We start from the raw sequence: 19,312 nt of genomic DNA, 5'->3' as shown, positions 1-19,312 counted from the left end.
TGTGTGTCATATTTACAAGATCTTTCCATAGGAGTCTGCTACTGGTCATTTTGTAAAACCAGCAACGTTTTGACTTTTAATGCACCACTCCTTTCATGAGCAGCTGTATTTCTCCCATACTAAGGAGGCGCTAGGGCACAAACCGGAGGGCGAGCAGCGCCTGGCCCAGGTGTGTGAGGAGGCAGAGAGGCTGGTGCTCCACCTGCCTAAGGCTGGGGCGGGACAGGTTCAGGAGCGCCTCTCCGCCTGCCGGGGGGAGTGGCAGCAGCACCTGGAGGGGTGCGAGCAGACCCAGCGAGACCTGGAGGAAGGCATCGCCATACTCACCGGGTAACTGGGAATGTGTGTGTGTGTTTATCAGTGTGCCACTGTGTGTGGGCAGCAGGTTAGGTACAGAAGTGTGTGTGGGGGGGGTGCTTTGTGCACACATCTGTTTACATGTTGCCATTCGACTGTGGGTGTCCACGGTGTTTGTCTAGAACAGTGCTGTATGGTATAGAGCTTCAGCCTCCGCCATCTCACCGCTTATAGTGCATCGCTATTGGCATCGTGTAGCCGTGTCGAGCTTCCCTCTGCTCTGCCCCCCCAGGTTTGAGGGCCGTGTGGAGGCGTTGACGGGCTGGCTGGTGCAGATGGAGCTGAGCCTGAAGACAGAAGCTGTTCCTGGGGCAGACAGCCAGGAGGGAGTCCACGCTAGCACACACGAGCTGGAGAGGGTGGAGGAGATCCACAGGGAGCTGTTGGCGAGGAGGTGTGTGTGTCAGTGTGTGTGTGTGTGTGTGTGTGTGACTGTACAGTGTATGCTGGATCACACATGGTAACAGCTCTAGTCTTGAGCACTATCCAAATTAATTGTTGTGACTTCCAACTGTGGAAAGTCTCAAAGTGGCCTTTGTCTTACTTACTTCAGTACAGTCTCACTGTCCACACTCCCTAAACTCCCACTATATTCCTCTCTTCTCCTGCTCTCCTTCCAGGAGCTCCATAGAGCGTCTGTGCCTGGACTCCCAGTCCATGAGTGACAGAGGTCGAGGGTCGGGAGGGGAGCTGAGGGCTGCGTCCCAGCTCCAGACAGACCACCAGGCCCTCCTGAGGGGGGCCAGGGATCGCCTGCGAGGCTGCCAGGAGAGCCAGGCCTTCGGGGAGAGCCTCCAGGGCCTGTGGACCTGGCTGGAGGAGATCCAGGAGAGGCTGGGGACGGTGGACAGCACCATGGGCAGCAAGGACCAGCTGGAGACCCGCCTGGAGACTGTGCAGGTCAGTGGGGGAGGTCACTGGATGGGGAAAGGGAGAATGCAAGAATGAATATGCACACTCACACTATGATATGTTTGTTACACAAATGTAGGATCAATAAAATACACATACACCAAATCATCACACAAAGACAGAGAACCAGTCACAGTGAATGATGGTCTATAGACAACACTACAACATACTTTACTGAGTCTACTCCGTTGAAACATGTTGTTGCAGTTCTTTGATAAGACACAAGAGGGTGCTATTTGACAGAGTACAAGCAGTACCTATTTTTACCCAGTCCAGTACAGGAACAGTACTGAGTAGACCATTGTGTGTGGACAGGACATCCTGCTGCTGAAGGGTGAGGGCGAGGTGAGGCTAAACATGGCGGTGGGGAAGGGCGAGCTGGCCATCAGGAGCTGCAGCGGGGAGGCGGGACAGGAAGCCGTCCGCTCACAGCTCCAGGAAGTGGAGGACGCGTGGGCCACTCTGCTGGTGACCGCCATGAGCTGCCACAGGTAAGAAGCCGAGCTCTGCCGCGTCTGTCAAGATGGCCTGCTGACCTCTACCTAACCAAACGATAACCTTTGTATTCGAACGACGACCTCATAACGCAACCTCCATGTTACCGACCTACACTATTGACAGACCTGACAGACTATTATTGATTTTACAATAATCCATTTCACAAGCTGCTTTAACTGTGACTTTTCACATATTTCACTTTGAATATGGGAGTCAGGTGGCCGAGCGGTGAGGGAATCAGGCTAGTAATCCGAAGGTTGCCAGTTCGATTCCCGGTCATGCCAATTGACGTTGTGTCCTTGGGCAAGGCACTTCACCCTACTTGCCTCGGGGGGAATGTCCCTGTACTTACTGTAAGTCGCTCTGGATAAGAGCGTCTGCTAAATGACTAAATGTAAATGTAAATACCATCAGATTTTTGATCACATTACTACAGTCCTCTTCCATTTATCAGATGGGCTGGTGTCAGATGCCAGGCTGCACTAGATGGATCGTTCGTTCCAGCTACAGCGCCTGCACATAGTTTACATCACAGCTCTCTGAGGCGTCATCTCCCTGTCTCCCACCTTTGACCCTGGCAGTTGTCTAGGCGACGGTGCTGTCATGAGTGGGGCCCTGGGGTGTGGCCGAGGCCATTAAGCCGGTTTAGGACCACCTGTGCTTCCACAGTCCCCTCTTATTGGGACAAATGACTTTCATCACGTCAGATTCCTTTCAAAATACCATTCGTTACAATTAGGTTAAGTACATAATGAGACGGATTTGTCTCTTTTTGTAACCCTGATTGATGTATCTATCGTGTGTTGAAAAAGGTGTGTGTGTAATTGAGCGATTACTGCCCCTCTTGCTAGAATAGATAGATCTCATTAGAGACTTAATGGAGGATAGCAAACAAGAGGATCTCATGATGTGTGTTTATGCATGTACGCATGTGGGTATGTGTGTGTATGTACATCTGTGTGCGTGTGTGTGTGTGAGTGAAGGCTATTGGAGCAAGACTGGTAGCAGGTGATGCGTGTGTGTGATGAGCAGAGGAAATTGAGATATGGTCCGTGTTTCTCACACTGTGTGTGTGTGTGTTTGTGTCAGTGTGACTAAACAGAGTTTGGCGAGCAAGAGTAGAGGTCGAAGCCATTCTATCCGTGTGCACAACAGCTTACATGGTCTCACAGTATAACATGTACTTCCATCTCCTACAGGAGAAGCATGGTTTCCAATGCTGCATAGAGGTCCACTGTAACATCCAGTCCATTCTATCCCACCCCTCCCTCTCCTGTGCTCCAGCCGGTTGGAGTGGACGGTCTCCCAGTGGGGGGGCTACCTGGAGAGTGCTGCCCAGCTGCAGCGCTGGCTGGAGGCCGTGGAGGCGGAGGTTTGCGCCCCCCTCACCCCCCAGCTGGGCCCCAGGGAGAAGGCGTCTCAGCTGGGAAGACTCAGGGCCCTGCAGGCTGAGCTGGAGGACCACCAGGTGGCGCTGGCGAGCCTGGAGGAGAAGGCCGCAGAGCTCCACAAGAAGACCGGCGACTCCAACTTCAACCAGGGAGCGCGCTCTGAGATCCAGGCACAGTTTGATGACCTCAGCACCCTGGTTGAGGTGAGGTGGAGATAGGAGTTCTGGGATCTTGAGTGTGTGTGTGGTTGGGACTACTGTATAGATGTCATGGTATAGAAGTGATGTAACTAACCGATCTTCTCTCAGGAGAGAGTGAGGAGGGCAGAGGGCGTGGTCACAGAACACCAGGAGTATCTGGAGGCGGTGAGGGAGCTCACTGATTGGTTGATGTCCGTGGGGGAGGAGCTTCAGCGCTGGTCAGATACGTGCGGAGACTCCGCCTCCATCCAGAGGAAACTGTCTGAGGTCAGGGTGAGTGGTCCTCCACCGTCTAGCAGTCACCTGTCACCTGACACACACGCACACCTGGAACTGCTTCTACTGGACAGATCATAATATCCATTTCAAGCTCTTCCTCCATTCTCCTTCCATTGTTGTCAGTTTGAGCTCCCAGCTGAATAGGCTCTCAAGACCAAATCACACGACAGCTAGCACATTTTTGGTCTTCATCATTCACACGTCAAACACTTTCATCTCACAACTGGCACCTCTCACGGTTCCTGCTTCCCCCCCCCCCCCTCCCCCCCCCCCCCAGTTCTTCATTCAATGGGATGACAATTACACAGGGGAGGAGAAATGTGCGAGAACCTCGATTTGCATTTACGTTTCACGTGTGGATTTTAATTATCACATTACCAGCGTAGCGGGGCCCTCCTATGCGCTCGTGAATGAAAACACGATTTAAAGGCACGTGTTTAAACAGCTTTATCGCAGTTTTTTTTCCTTCCGTTTTCCACACTGCCTGAACAAGCCCTCGCAGGGTTAATGTTTTCTCCCGGTGTGCGAGAACCTGAATGTGGCCTTGGTCGGCTCTCTGTCAGGATGCTGCTATCTCATGCAGAGAGAGGCTCTGCACACATCCCCAGCTATACCACTTCAATCAAGGACTAGGAGAGACGGAAAGAGAGTAAAAAAAAAGAAAAAGAAAAAAAAGAAGAAAAAAAAAGCCTGGTCCTATAGGCTGCCTGAAATAGCCTCAGCTATCAAGTACAATTGAACGCCCGCGATAGCAGCAGTTACCGTAGCAACTTTTCTTCCCGGCTCCCCCTCCCTCCCTCCCTCCCCTCCGACAGGAGCGGGTCGAGTGTCGGCTGCTGGAGGGCCGCGAGCGCCTCAGTCGCGTGCGGAGGAGCGCGGCGCTCGCGGCGGAGCACACGGCGGCGGGTGGCTGCGAGGCCATGGACCGCCAGCTGGGGGCGCTGGCCCAGGCCCTGGAGCAGTGGGAGGGCGCCGCCCTGAGGGCCCGCGACAGCCTGGAGGGGGCCCTCGCCATGGCCACCGCCTCCGAGGAGGAGTACGGCCGCCTGACGGAGAGGCTGGAGGAGGAGCTCCGGGAGCTGGACGGGAGGCTGGCGGGGTGGAGCCGGGAGCTGAGCCGGGCGGAGGGGTGGACCGTCGGGGAGGAGGCGGTGGAGGGGTGGCAACTGGCAAAGGTAAGGGGAGAAGGATGGACAGAGAGACAGACACAGAGAGAGAGAGGATGGTCTGTGGTGGCGTACTGATAAACATGCAGGTTCTAGTTAGTCAAACTTGGCAGCAGAGACTAAGCAGAACAATCCTGTGTGTGTATAGCAAGTCCACACTTTAGCTTTATGCGCACGCACGCACACACACACACACACTGTGCACACGCAAACACACACTGTACACACACACATACATGCTTTCCCTGTCAGTAATTATCCATTTCATTTGTAAATCCAGACACAACACAGATTAGGTTTACAAATCAGCTTTTCCTGGACACCCGAGGAGTGACAGCTACAATCCTCTCTTTCTCCCTCCCCTCCCCATCCTTTTCTATCCCCTTTTCACCAACTCTCCCTGCACAGAACCCCTATATCTCCTCCTCCTGTAACTCCCTCCCTTTCTCTCTCTCTCTCTCTCTCTCTCTCTCTCTCTCTCTCTCTCTTCCCTGTCACTCTGTGGACATAGACTTACTTTCTAACACTAATCCCTTCCTTCTTCTGGGAACAGCTCTCTCTCTCCAACTTTAGCTGTTGCCCTTCCTCCTTCCTCGCTCTCCCGTTTTCCTAGTTAAAACAACTGCAGGATGTTTAGAGTCCTGGCTCTCTCTCTCTCTCTCCTCAAGGCCAGGGCCACAGTCCTGCTCTGTATAGCGCTTCTCTTTAGCTCCTCTCCTTCTCCTGTCTTTCTTTGTGCTGTTCTCTTGAATGAGGGCTATCAAGGAGCTCTCCCGTTTCCTGTGTCCGGCCCTGTTTATGTTACATGCTTGTTTGAGTGTGTGTGTGTGTGGTGTGTTTGTTTGAGCTTTCTTGCATCTGCACAAGCTGACAGCTGAATTCCATGGGGAGGGAGTGCGAGAGGGGAGGAGGGGGAGAGAGAGAGAGAAAGAGTGAGAGCGTGAAAGAGAAATAGTGTGAGAGCAGGCAGCAGGAATAAGGAGTCAGAGAAGGAGGAACAGAGAGGGAAAGGGATCTAGAGAGTGAGAAGAAGAAGGAGGAGGGAAAGGGGGATGGGGGAGGAAAGCGGCGAGTCAAGAGAGAGCGAGAAAGTGAGACCAGTACGAGGGAACGAGAGAGGGAGGGACATAGACGGAAGGAGAAGAGGAGCATGGAAAACAAGCGAGAGTGTGAGTATAGTGTGGGTGTGTGAGACACAGAGAGGGTGTGAGGGGGGAGGAGGAGTGTTCGGTGAAGGAACGTCAGAGAGGGGGAGAGAGAGGTTGTCCATGTTTTTCTGGGAGGGGAGATCATGACTGTGAGAGCAGAATGCGAGGCATGCCAAGCAGAGCGGGAGAGAAGCTATCCACACTCCTTCCTGCCACACTCCCTGAAGAACAGACATGCTTTTATACCAACAGCACTCTGCTCTGGGTCTCTGAGTGTGCGTGCGTGCGTGCCTGTGTGTGTGTGTGTAAGGAGAGAACAAGGACCATACTAGGATGGGAATAGGAGTGTGTTTGTTGTCACTAAGCTGTGTTATGCCGATCCAGGAGGCTGCTTGGCTTTGACACGCACCCCCCCCCCCCCACACACACACACACCCCCCCTGATCGTGGTTGTGCGTGTGTGCAGGAGGTGCTGGAGGGCTTGCAGAGCGCGGAGCCCATGGCGGAGCGACTGAAGAGCCAGCTGAACGACTTGGTGCGTTACTCCAGAGACCTGGCTCCACACTCCGACAGAGTCACCGCTCTCATCAAGCAGCACAACAGGTGAGCCTCACGCGGCGCGTGTCTGGGGGAACGCATGTGTGTGTGCGTGGGCATGAAGTGTGGGCGTGTCTGTGCGTGTCTGAAGGGGAGGGGGGGGGGGTCATAGGTGACGGGGAACGAGGAGAGAGGGGAGATGGAGCCACCGGTTGCTAAGCGACGTTTCTCCTCCTTCTCTCCTCTCCGCCAATGTCTGTCTCTGTTTTAGTTGCTGTCGTTTCCTGCGTGTGGTTTTATGCGAGTCAAACACACGCAGTTCAGTGGACTTGAACTGCAGTACGCTTGTGTGTGTGTGTGTGTGTTTACAGATCTGTTATTGCTTCTTATTGAGTCCACATGTTTACGTAGAGCCCGTTTGCAAACACGCCATGTGATGCTCTTTACACGGCTACAATGTACCCACAGGACGTCTTGGGAATTTCAATAACAGTAAATCGTGTCGGAGTGTGTGTGTGTGTAAACAGAGTTCAGAGGGATCTCATGATACCCCCCCCCCCTGGTGACTCCTCTGTAATGTAGAGGGAAGGGGTCTGCTGGACTGGATCTGCTGGAGTCGGTGTCTGTGTAGTCTGAGAATGGTTACCACTGCAACAGGATCGGTCTGTTCTGCAAGGGAGTGGGAACTATTCACCATGTCCAGCCTAAATATTCCCAAGGTTTCAGTCTGTCAGAGGGCAGTCTTGGCTGTTGTGTGCGCAACACCTGTCCTGCATTAAAGGGTATGAACAGAGGAGACAGAGAGAAAGAGAGAGAATGAGATTGAGAGGCAGAGAGAGAGAGAGGGGAAGAGAGAAGGATTGAGGGGGCAGCTAAACTGCTCTCCTCTCCTCTTTAGCCCATGCAGGGTTTTGTCTTCACAGCATAAAAAGTGCTTCTCACTCCAGGTTCACTCCCAGTGTAGCATCTCTCCCTGCACGCCTTGCATCATTGAACATCAAGTGTGTGTGTGTGTGTGTGTGGAGGCTTACATTTGAACGTAAAGCATTGCTGTGTGTGTGTGTTATTATGTTTTTGCCAGGTTGTCAGTTTCTCATGCCTCCCCCTGGACTGTACCCGTCATTGGAGCAGCTGCCTCTGCTCACCTCCCTCTCTCTGCAGCCCTCCATCCCTCTCTATCTTTCCCTTCCTCCATCCTTTCATCGCTCCCTCCAAACTGCCCCCCACCTCTATGATCCCAACCCCTCCTCCCCATCCCTCCTTCACCGCCTCGCATGCTCCCACACTCCGCTTTCACCTCTCTCTGACCCGTCTGCCCCTCCATCTCATCCTCTCTTCCCCACCACAACTCTTCCCTCTTCCCCCCTCCCCCCTCCCCTGAACCCTAACCCTCGCATATGTTCTCTCTTAGACCCTTCCCCCCTCCCTCCCTCTGCACCCCTCAAACCCATCCCCCCCCCCCCCAGTCATCCCTTCCACTTCACCCATTTCCCTATCTCTCCATCTGCCCATCCCCTCACTTCTCCCTAACCCTCTACCCCTCCACATCTCCTCCTCTTTCACCCTCCATGCCACAGACTGCATCTTACCTACACCGTGTATCAGACAGCTACTCTGCTTTGTGCGTGTATGTATATGCATTCCTCTTGTCATGGCTTCTCTTTGTCGCGGTACGTCTGGAAGATAACCTTTCGAACCTTCTTTTTTTTATTCAATTTCCCCATCCATTCACCTCTCTATCCTTGTCTCCTTCCATCTCTCTCTATCTCATCCGTCTCCTTGTCTCCCTCCATCCCCCCCTCCTCCAGTCTGAGCCTGGGCGCGTCCAGGGAGTGTCAGAACAAGGAGCGTCTGCTGGAGCAGAAGTTCCGAGCCGGCCTCCGGGACTTCCAGCAGTGGCTGGTCAACGCCAAGATCAGCACCGCCAAGTGCTTTGACGTGCCACAAAGCGTTGCCGAGGCATCCACCAGCCTACAGAGGATACAGGTGAGGGCTTCCGGCTCCCAGACACTTGGGCCCTGACACACATTTTATGTTGGTGTATAGTACACTTAAGCAAGTAAGTATGTACATACACTGTACACGGGCCAGGAGTAACCAGGGTGCTGCTCAATGGAACACTGTTCACAGTGCAGAACAATAGCTAGCTGTTGAAACGCCAAGCACAAGGTGGTCCAGGAACCTGGTGGGCTGGATGTGCTAGACCTAGGCTTAGAGCCAGGGGCTTAACAGCAGGTTCTGTCTCTCTCTGTCTCCCCCACCCTCTCTCTCTCTATTTCTCTCTCCTTTTATCTATCTAACTCTTTTCTTTCTCGCTCTCTAGCTCTCTCTACTTCTCTTTCCATCTCTCCATCTCTCTTCCTTTCAATTCCTCGTTCTTTTGTTCTCTCTTTCTCTTTTCCTCTCTCTCTCTCTCTCTCTCTCTCTCTCTCTCTCTCTCTCTCTCTCTCTCTCTCTCTCTCTCTCTCTCTCTCTCTCTCTCTCTCTCTCTCTCTCTCTCTCTCTCTCTCTCTCTCTCTCTCTCTCTCTCTCTCTCTCTCTCTCTCTCTCTCTCTCCCCCCCCCCCCTTTCTCCTTCTCTGCCCGTGAGGCTGGCAGCATGACAGGGTGGTGTGACAGGGTCTTTAGAAGACCCTAGGGGTCTGTCTAGGAGTCATTGACATGTCTGTTCCTGTGTCTGTCAAGGTGTACAATACCACAGCTCTCTCTCTCTGTAGGCTAATCACCTCACATACTTACCTGCTGTTATTAGAACCAAGCAACAAGGAAGCAGATTCTGGAATGCAGAATTCCCATTGTGGAATGTCACCTTGTGAAAACCAAACAGTGAGCTCAGCAAAGGTTGCTTAGGGGAATGTGTGTGTGACAGTGTTTTTTGTGGGGTGGGGGGATTTTTACAGCGTCTATGTTCCGCTTGTCCTCTAATGTACCCTGTGGGACTCTGTGGGTGAAAGGGGATGCTTGAGAGGGGGGGGGATATGGAGGACAGAAATATGGCTGCGGTCATGTTTTATTTATTATTGACTCGGGAGGAGAATGTGGAACAATGTTTCCACATGGCTGACCCTCAGGAAGACCCACGCAGGGGGTGGGGAGGGAGACAGGAATTGTGTCACGCTTAATTGGCGCTATGGCGTTATTCTGGCTGGGAGAGGGGAGGAGGTGCGAAAGGAAGGGAGAGGGCAGTGAAGAAGTATTGGAGAAAGAGAGACAGACAGACAGACGGACAAGGATAGAGGGAGACAGAGAAAGCGAGAGATGGCAAGTATGTACTGTGTGTGTGTGAGGGGACCAGAGCTGGATCTCGTGTGTGGAAGTGATGTGCTGACTGCACAGATGGCGCAGCAGTCCCTGCTGTGTCGCTGTCACCGGCTCTGCCCAGCTCCCAGAGACACGCGCGTGTGTGTGTGTGTGTGCCCGAGTGAGAGGGGGGCTGTGTGAAAGGGTTGAAGGGCACGTCTAACCACGCTTTTAAGTCTCACCGACTCTCATCTGTGCCCCTCTTGTATCTGACCCCCCCCCCCCCTCCCTCCCCATAGAAAGCTGAAGGAAAAAAAGTCTCTCTTTGGAATTCTCCTTTATTTTCACCACCTATTTACTGAGTTCCCCATCGCTGTGGCCCCTGTGTGTAGGAGTTTCTGGGGGACAGGGAGCATGGCCAGGCCAGGTTGAGCACCGTGGGGGCCTGCGGAGACCTGCTCATGGCTGTTGTCCCCGGTGATCGGGTGGAGGGGGGTCCGGGCCAAGGTGGCCAACGCCAGGGAGGACTGGAAGAGCCTGATGTCCAACCTGCAGATGAGGGAGACTGCCCTGAAGGTGTGTGTGTGTGTGTGTGTGTGTGTGTGTGTGCGTGCGCGTGCGTGAGCATTAGTTTTTTTTGTATTCATACGAGTGTGTACTCACATCCTCAATCATCAGAGCCTGCAGTCTCAGATGAGAGAGTTCGAGGCCAGTGCCGAACCCCTTCAGGATTGGCTGAACAGCACAGAGGTCAGAGTTCAGGAGAGCAGCGCCCGGCTTCACGACCTCCCGGCCAAGAAACAGGAGCTCAGCAAGCTACAGGTACCACCCCCCTTTTCTCCTGCCAACAAGTTCACCCACTCCCCCGCTGCTTATCCAACTGTTATACCACAACCGCTGGATCACCCCACTCTGCCTCAGCAACCTCCACAGGAATAAGACATTTTTTGGGGGGGGTAAAATAAAAGGCTTGCTACTCAACCTTTTTCCATAAAATATTCATAATAAAAATGTATTTGGAAATATCTATGAAATCAGCTGAGTAGGAAAGGAGATGTGGTTCTGAGGATCTGCGTCCCTGGAGTTCAATCACAAATCATCTCAGAGACTGTGGAACACCCTAATCACATTTATCAAGCAGCACAGAATCAGATTAGGCCCCACACATTTTGACACAATAGTCGTGGATAAGTCCGAAATCTAATTAATTCTCTTTTCTGTCAGAGCCAGTGTACCGTGCGGCTAAAAGGACCTTTTTAGGATGCGATAACGGCCCTGTCGACAAAAGAAACGAGAGAGAACCGAAGAAAGAGAGACAGAGAGAGCTAGAGAGAGACAGGAGCACTGAAAAGATTACTGACAATAGAAAAAAAAAAAAAACAATATCAAAGCCTGCCCTTATCGTTGTTGCTATTTCTGTATTTACTTTGTCACCCTTCCTCTTTACGCTAGCTTTTGTCTGTGGCCCCTGCAAGCAATTACATTTCCCTCAACCAAAGCACTGCTGCTGTTCAGCACAATGCAGGCTCTGTATGCATCTGTCTAAACCATGGTTACAATACTACACCCCAACCCCCACCTCCACACCTCCAGTTGTATTAGCTCCTTTATCTTTATACCTGGGTGTACGTGCCCTCCTGTTCCCAAACGACATCATTTGAAAACGCTGCAGTTTTTTTTCTTCTAAGCACACTGTTCCGTAACCCCTGGGTGTTAATGTGCTCATGTTGCTGTGTGTCTGGTCTCCGTCCTGTTTACTCACCTCTCATCAACTCTTCCTCCTCGCCCCCTACTCCTCCCAAAACTCCCCAATCCCTCCTTCCCCAATCCCTCACCCTTCCACACACACACACACCCACACACACACACACACACGTCAAAGTGTGTGTTGGAGGAGATGGCTGGTCGCGAGGCCGAGCTGGGGGTGCTGAGGGAGAAGGCCCACCACCTCTGGGAGGGTCAGACAGCCGGCAAGGGCTTCATCCACCGAGTTTCCCAGCTGTCTGCACAGTACCTGGCTCTCAGTAACCTCACCAAGGTAACCCTCTCACCCCCAACCCACCCCAGCCCCACCTAACCCCTGCTCTGTAACCCCTTCTCTCTGTGCTCAACCGTGGCTTGGGGGTGTGCCGTTGCTTGATTCATGCCTTGTTCGCTCCAAGACTCCAAACATCTTGTTGGGTTATCAGTCTGTTCATGTCGTCAACTGTGTGGCTGTGTCTGTGTTCATGTAGTTACGGTATGTTGCTGAGTCGAGCAGAATTCCCTGTGTAACGGAATGCGGCAGTGTAGCTCATGAATCATAGGGCTCGTTTCAGCTAAAACACTTGTTTGTTTCTGTGTGTCAGCAAAGCAGACCTCTCCCTCTTGTTTATTTTAAATTAGCCTGAGGAATTGCTGAGTCACCAACCATACGAGAGACTTTAGTGTCGTTACTGATGACAGCACAAGATTTATTGGACCACAACCCAACATTTATGAACACTAGGCAACACCAGACAGGAAACGGTTTTCTATTCTAGAATAGTTGTGACCTTTAAAACACGTTTCCCTCATCCTCATGTTTTATATCAGTGAACTTTGTGCTGACCGCTAGCCCTTCCCTCTCACACTGAGAGTCTATGATAGTGTCCATCCAGGGATGATGAATGAACCTTATTTACTTGGTAGGCTAGCTATGTACCTAGTGAGCTATTTATAGATACTCTTCCCTCAGTTACATGGAAACAGGCACAGCGACGTTGGAGATAAGCAACTTGTGGCTAGCTGAGCTCAATCTCAGGTGCTCTCTCTCTGTGTGTATGCAAGGTGTAACACAGGCACTTGCAGTCTCTATTTTTCTCTACTCTGCAGAATTCTGTAAATTATAACGAAACATGACTGAAACCCTCCACACGCTCATTGTATTTTGAAACACCGGTTTCAAGTCATCTTGCAGTATATCATTGTTACCTACTGCTGTTCCAGTCCAAAACCATTATTAAGACCTTCAAGATCCCTAGGTTTTACCAACCTCCACCCCACCCCCCTCCTCCACCTCCCAGGACAAGGCATCCAGGATCGAGCGCATCGTAGGGGAGCACAGGCTGTTCTCCCAGGGCCTGAAGGAGCTCCAGGACTGGGTGTCTGAGGCCCAGAGGGTCCTGCTCACCTGCCTCTCCCCCACCGCAGACAAGGGTGTCCTGGAGGACAGGATGATCCAGCTGGAGGTCAGTTCGTGGGGGGAAACCACCTGAGAAACCTCTCAGGTTCCTGGTAGAACCTTCCAATGCTGAATCAAATGAAGTAACAGTAGAATAGATGAAACGGCAAGAAACTAGACAAACCAAAGTCCAGGAGAGCCCTAAGGTGACTGTCGTTTCTGGTGCTGTTGACCCCCAGGGTCTGCTGGCGGCCCGGCAGGAGAGGGAGATCCAGCTGAAGATGCTGCTGACGCGGGGCGAGGCCGTGCAGAGGAACACGTCGGCCGAGGGCGTCCCCGTGGTCCGCAAGCAGATCCAGGACCTCAAGGACTCCTGGGACGCCCTGCTGTCCGCCTCCATCCAGTGCAAAAGGTCAGAAAAGGTCACCCACGGAAACGGATCAATCCATCAATTAGCGGACCCTGTCCGTTTGGTCTGGTGATGGATCACAACTGGGTTTGAATGGGAGGGGAGCTGATCTGTCTGGGATGAATAGCGTATCTCCGTGCTTGTGTGTTCACAGCCAGCTGGAGGGCGCCCTGTCCCAGTGGACCAGCTACCAGGAGGACGTGGGCCAGTTCACCCTGTGGATGGAGAGGGTGGAGGAGACTCTGGGCTGCTCAGACAGGCCCTACTCTGAGATGAGGGACAAGACAGCCAACCTGGGCAAGACCAAGGTGCTGGGCCGCTGTGGTGATACCGATAACTGAAGATCCATCTGAAGTTGCGCTTTTTCAAATGTTCAGGTCTGGTTAGTCTAACGATGTGTGTGTGGTGTGTCCCTGTTTGCATGTGTGATTAGCTGCTGTATGAGGAAGTTCTAAGCCACAGCAGCCCTCTGGAGACTATTGCTACCAAAGGTTCCAACATGGCTGAACACTACACTACCCAGCAGGAGGTCCAGGCGCTGCAGCTGAGATACTCATCCATCAAAGACAAGGCCAAGGTGACAAACACACACACAAAACAACTCGCTTCCATGCTGTGTCTGGAATTAGGAATGTGCTCTTAATTTACTTGCTTGATGGTTTACACAATTACAAAACAATGAAAAAGCATCTACACTATACGTATTCGAAAAGGCATCCAATTAAGTACGCATGGACTGTTTGGGCCGTAACCAATGTCTGGGTGTTTTAAACTGCTTCTCTTGAGCCGTCTTAACATACATTTTGTGTAATGTCTCTACACCACAAACAATACTTTAAAAGCATGGGTTGTAAGAAGTCCTAATAAAATAGCGGACTCTCCTAATGCTCAAATGATCTCCTTCCTGTTGTGCCTCCCCCCCAGGCTGCCGTGAGCAAGGCCAAGCAGCTGGTGCTGGTCCATCAGGAGTACCAGAGGGGGCTGCACGTGTTTGAGGACTGGCTGGAGCAGGAGCAGGCCAGCCTGGGTCCTCTCAGCCACCCCGAGGGAGATGTGGAGACACTGGAGAACACGCTGCAGCAGCTACAGGTCAGCACCCCGCAGCGACTCTGAGGGGTCGGCATGGACAGGGGGAAGGGGGATGGGGTTAATGGGGAAGGCGTTAAAGGTTAGGGTTTAGAGTTTCGGAGGGTTTGGGTAAAGGATTGGGTTAGAGGTTAGGATTTTGAGATTAGGGAGTAGTTATGGTTACCGTGTACTGCGTGGGGCTACACTGTTGGAGTGGTTTGTTTGTTTATTTAACTGTGTATCGGAGTGCATTGATTTTTTTAACAACGTTGTAAAAAGCCTGAATGGTCAGACATGGGGGTGTGACATTGGGGGTTGTAATGATGTTTCTATGAGGTGATACTACACAATTATCACTTTCCTTTCGATCAGCATTCTGACACTGCCACCCTGTCTTTGTCCTCCTGTCATCCTTTGTTCTTCTCTCGCTCTCTCGGTCTCTCTCTCTCGCTCTCTCTCTGTCTCTCTCGCTCTCTCTCGCTCTCTCCCTCAGCTCCTCCAGGAACGCTGCTCGGAGGGTCGCTCCCTGCTCTGCTCCGTCCTCTCCAGCAGAGAGGGCGTGATCCCGTGGGGCGTGCCCCAGATCGAGGACCGAGCCCTGGACACAGTGCAGCGCGAGTGGGGTGCTTACCAGGCCCGACTGGAAGAGACTGGCATCCAGCTGGGCTCCACCCTGGGTAGGCTGAGGCTACTGGGGGAGAAGTTTCAGAGTCTGGCTGAATGGCTGGAGGATATGGAGAAGAAGGCCAACATTAGGACTCACCGCCGGTCTGACAGACCTACCAAGGAAGCCCAGCTAAAACAGCTTCAGGTGAGAGGGAAGGAGGGAGGAAGAGAATGAAGTTCATTAGAGAGACGGGAGAGCAGGACTGCTGTAAACTGTAGTTCATGGTGTGTTAGCCATGTTAGCGGTTCATGCTAACTCTCAGCCCTGTGTTGCGTTTCCCAGCGGTGGCAGGAGGGGGCGCTGGTGCAGCAGAGCGGAGGCCTGTCAGTTCTGGCCCAGCAGGTGATGGAGGAGACCCACGTCAGCTCCCGGGTCAGCACCAGAGCCACCCTGCTCACCGCCCGCTACCACGCCCTGCTGCTTAGCTTACAGGTGAGACATAGCTACACACACCACATTCACACTGGCAACATCATCACACAATAAACACATGGAACATTAGCACACACACTTGTGCACACTTATACTTTCAGATGTCAATTTTAGATCAAATTCAAAACTCATTATTTCGTTCTCACGTGGACCATTCCCTTGTTATATCGTCGATTGTGAATTGAGTGTCTTGTTGCAGTGACTCGAGTTTGCACACAGCCTGTACGTGAAACAAGCCCTTCATTTTCCAGCTCCACTATGAAGGACTAAAGGAAAATCAATGGGCCTCCTCTGGTCTGAGACTCAGGCTGTAATTAAATGCTACACAAGGCAATCTCACACTCTGCACCCCGACTGGAAGGGCTGCGCTGCCAGAGCCATTGATTTTTACACCTGCAGTAACAACTCGCTCTCTTTCTCGCTCAGTCGTTCTCGCTGTCTCTCTATCTTTCCCTGTCTATCTCTCTCTTGCTCTCTCTCACTCTCTTTGGCACTCTCTCCTTTGCTCTCTATCTCTGACTTTCTCTCTAACGCATGTGCACACGCTGTACTCAGATGCTAACCACACACACACACACACACACACACCTCCCTCTCCGCTGCTTGGATGCTTGTAATTATTCAGCGTGAAGCGTGTGTGCTCCATGCTGGAGAGCTGCTACCTCCATCTCCTCAGCGAAGGTGTGCACTCAGCACTATCAGCTAATTGGAGCTTCACACTATGAGATCTGCAAGTCAAGTGAATGATGGGTCAAAACTGCAGGCTTCCCCCCCACTCATATGTAGCATTGGCTTGAGATCACAGTTGAGTGGGTATGAAATGTGGAAACCAGCGAATCCTTCACCACCTGCAGTTCTCATATTGACGTCTCGGAGATCAAAGTAAAGATCAGTTTGTTGTTAAAGCAGGGTTGATATAGATTTTAACCAGGACTCAGAAATCGTTCTCTGTTGGCCAAATGCATTTCGAATGGAGTTTCAAACAAAAGGACAGTTTTTTTTTGTTTTTTTCAAGTTGGTCTAGAATTTTTAAGAAACGACTTTTTGAAACCTAGCTGAGGTTGGCGAAACATATCAAAAGCTTAACAAGACGACTCACCTTGAACTCACCTTCAGCCTCGGCTTGAATGTCTGAACGCTGTCCTCTGTGCAGTATGATGTCTCTAGCAGTAACATCACAACCTTCTGCACCAATTTTCTTCCAGGAGACCATCAAGCAGCTTCAGGAAGAACTGAGGAGCATTGAGGAGGCCGAGAGCCTCTGCATCTCCTTCTCTGATTGGCTCAGCTCGACCCAGAAGAACTTCCGAGCAGTGAGTGCCAGCACAGAACCTCTGGACCGGGTTGCCATGGAGAGGAAGATGAAAAAACTTGAGGTAACGCACAGTTGCATTGTGTGGAGATGTTGCGGCAGTGTCCATGTTTGTTCAACCGTTATGGAACAGAACGTCCACATCTAATAGCTTTGTGGAATAGTCTTTCCAGAACCCAGAGTTCCTGTTTCCTATACAGCGACAGATTGCCTTGATAAAACTTAATTAAGCCTCTGTAGCGTTATCTATCACAAGATGGATGGTGTTTTCTGGATTTTTAATTAATGCCACAGAATTTCAGCAATGCCTCATTTCAGTCCAATTTCTCAGCCATTTGCAATGAGATTGCTATTCCAATCTAACTTTCTGCCAAGCAACAAAAGGTGTTTGTAAACCCTTTTTATTGTTTGTGTTTGTGAGTGAGTGTGTGTGTGTGTGTGTGTCAATACGGCGTTGTTAGATTTAGTAGCTTCGGTATCTATGGGGACAGTGTTACCAAATAGACAATAATCAGCGAGATGGCTCATCTCTTGGATGAGACGGAACTAACTTGACTGAAACAGGGAGGCACGCGTGCCAGCACAAACACAGACTCACACATGGACACAAACACAAGTCTAAACTCGCACACACAAATCACCTCTCTGAAACACCCAAAATCATTACTGTACCAAGTTGCCAGGGCATAAACAGAGGAGCGTGTGTGTGTGTGTGTCTGTATCGATTCTCTTTATGAAGACAAAGTGGGCGCGTTTTTAGTGGAAGCTGGGGAGTGAAGGGGGAGGGGAGAGGAGGGGGGAGGGGGGCCCCCCACTGTGTGACAGAGGATGAAGAAGCATCCATGTCAAGAGCTTGCCCCCATACACACTGCACACACACACACACACACCCATACACACTGCACACACACACACACACACACCCATACACTGCACACACGCGCACACACACGCGCACACACACGCGCACACACACGCACACACACACACGCACACACAGCACACACAGCTCATCTGGCCTGCTGGTATACACACACACACACACACACTGCACATACACACACATACTGTACATGTACACACTTGATCACCTACACAAAGATATTCACACACCACATAAAGACACAGCTCATCTGGCATGAGCTTTGCAGTAATCCATGTCTGGTCTCAACGTCCCCTCTGCGTTGGGACTGGTCCATGCTGTCACTGCACGTGTTCTGCTAGCAGGGCAGACTGATGGGCAATACCAGCCCTGGGTTTCTCTCTCAGAGAGAGGGGGGAGAGAGAGAGAGAGAGGGGAGGGGGGGGGGGGAGAGAGAGAGAGGGGAGGGGAGGGGAGGGGAGAGAGAGGGGGGAGAGCGAGAGAGAGGGGGGAGAGAGAGAGAGAGAGAGAGAGAGGGGAGGGGAGAGAGAGAGAGGTGAGAGAGGGGAGAGGGGGGGAGGGGGGGAGGGGGGGAGGGAGGGAGGGGGGGAGGGGGGAGATAGACATCCTAGCCAGGAGCCATGGAGAGCTACATGGATAAAGGGCCCAGATAATCAGCCCCTCCACTGTCATACTTGGTGCTTCAGCAGCCAGCGGTGCTGCCTTCAATAGAGAAGTGATGCGCACAGGTAGAAGTACAATACTGTGTCAGATGAATGATTACAGGATCGAGGACCTTCATCACACAAAGTCTGTGTTCAGCATCGAGCCTAGAGGACGTTTATCAGAAGTCCAAGTCTAAAGGATTGGCAAACACGTCTGCAAATATTTTGGCATATTTAGAAAGTATACAGTGTATGTCTACATCACATGATTTACAAGGAAATTTATTACTGGGCTGAAGACAGGCATATTGAACAGGGAACGTTTTTTATCTACAAGCGTGCCATTGTGCATATTAACCAAAGGCCATAGAGATAGATACTGTTAGTGTGAAAGCAATATCACTGCAGGGACAATTCAACATGGTTTATTATTGCGGGTTTGGGATGTAGCTGGTGGAAATTGTGTGTGCAGCAACCATTGTTAAGTGCACCAGATTGAGCCAGTGTACCGAAGTATGTAAACACAGACACAGACCCTGTTAGTGTGTCGAGATGTTGTGCAGAAAAGAGAAGCTAACAAAATTAGCCTGGAATAATATCCAGTGCCTTCCTGCTGGGTTTAATTGTCTTGCAGGTAATGACACAGCTTGCTTTAATGCGAATAAGAGCTCTTGTGTGCAAGCGCAAATAGAGTCCAGGTCACACAAAGTGTGTGCATACAAGGGTATACAATAAAAAGTTAATTTCAGCAGTTCCATTCAAGTATATCTTCACACGCTACTACAGTGGTGCATAAACGTTGTTAGCTCACCAGTCTACACCAGTCTACACCTAAATCCATACATGTGTGTATCCTATGAGATCACGCTGAACGTACTGAGGAGCCATGATGAAGGGAGATGGACCTCGCTAGGAGCCCCGTGCCTGCAGACATCATTAAGAGCTGTACGAGGTGTGTGCGCGCGGAAACACTCATCTTGTTAGCCCATCATCAGAAGGAGCGAGCCTGTCAGGGGAGCTTGCTGAAG

The 19,312-nt window shown here is 51.6% G+C and overlaps 1 protein-coding gene across 1 annotated transcript in view; it reads left to right on the top strand.

The window, feature by feature from the left end:
* The window catches only part of LOC136947626 (nesprin-1-like), a 49,558-nt gene that overhangs the window by 2,628 nt on the left and 27,618 nt on the right, over positions 1 to 19,312 (top strand). Inside the window, 21 exon segments of the mRNA XM_067241755.1 lie at positions 125 to 330; positions 590 to 751; positions 978 to 1,257; positions 1,585 to 1,760; positions 3,052 to 3,361; positions 3,467 to 3,631; positions 4,453 to 4,812; positions 6,418 to 6,554; positions 8,297 to 8,474; positions 10,120 to 10,218; positions 10,220 to 10,305; positions 10,408 to 10,549; positions 11,610 to 11,765; positions 12,772 to 12,936; positions 13,109 to 13,281; positions 13,433 to 13,586; positions 13,712 to 13,855; positions 14,203 to 14,367; positions 14,840 to 15,157; positions 15,296 to 15,445; positions 16,651 to 16,821. Coding sequence (XP_067097856.1) covers positions 125 to 330; positions 590 to 751; positions 978 to 1,257; positions 1,585 to 1,760; positions 3,052 to 3,361; positions 3,467 to 3,631; positions 4,453 to 4,812; positions 6,418 to 6,554; positions 8,297 to 8,474; positions 10,120 to 10,218; positions 10,220 to 10,305; positions 10,408 to 10,549; positions 11,610 to 11,765; positions 12,772 to 12,936; positions 13,109 to 13,281; positions 13,433 to 13,586; positions 13,712 to 13,855; positions 14,203 to 14,367; positions 14,840 to 15,157; positions 15,296 to 15,445; positions 16,651 to 16,821 — 3,897 coding nt within the window.

Source organism: Osmerus mordax, chromosome 8, assembly GCF_038355195.1.
Source record: "Osmerus mordax isolate fOsmMor3 chromosome 8, fOsmMor3.pri, whole genome shotgun sequence".
Lineage (NCBI taxonomy): Eukaryota > Metazoa > Chordata > Actinopteri > Osmeriformes > Osmeridae > Osmerus > Osmerus mordax.
The sequence above is the reverse complement of the archived record's forward strand: the minus strand, read 5'-3'. Positions and strand labels throughout refer to the sequence as shown.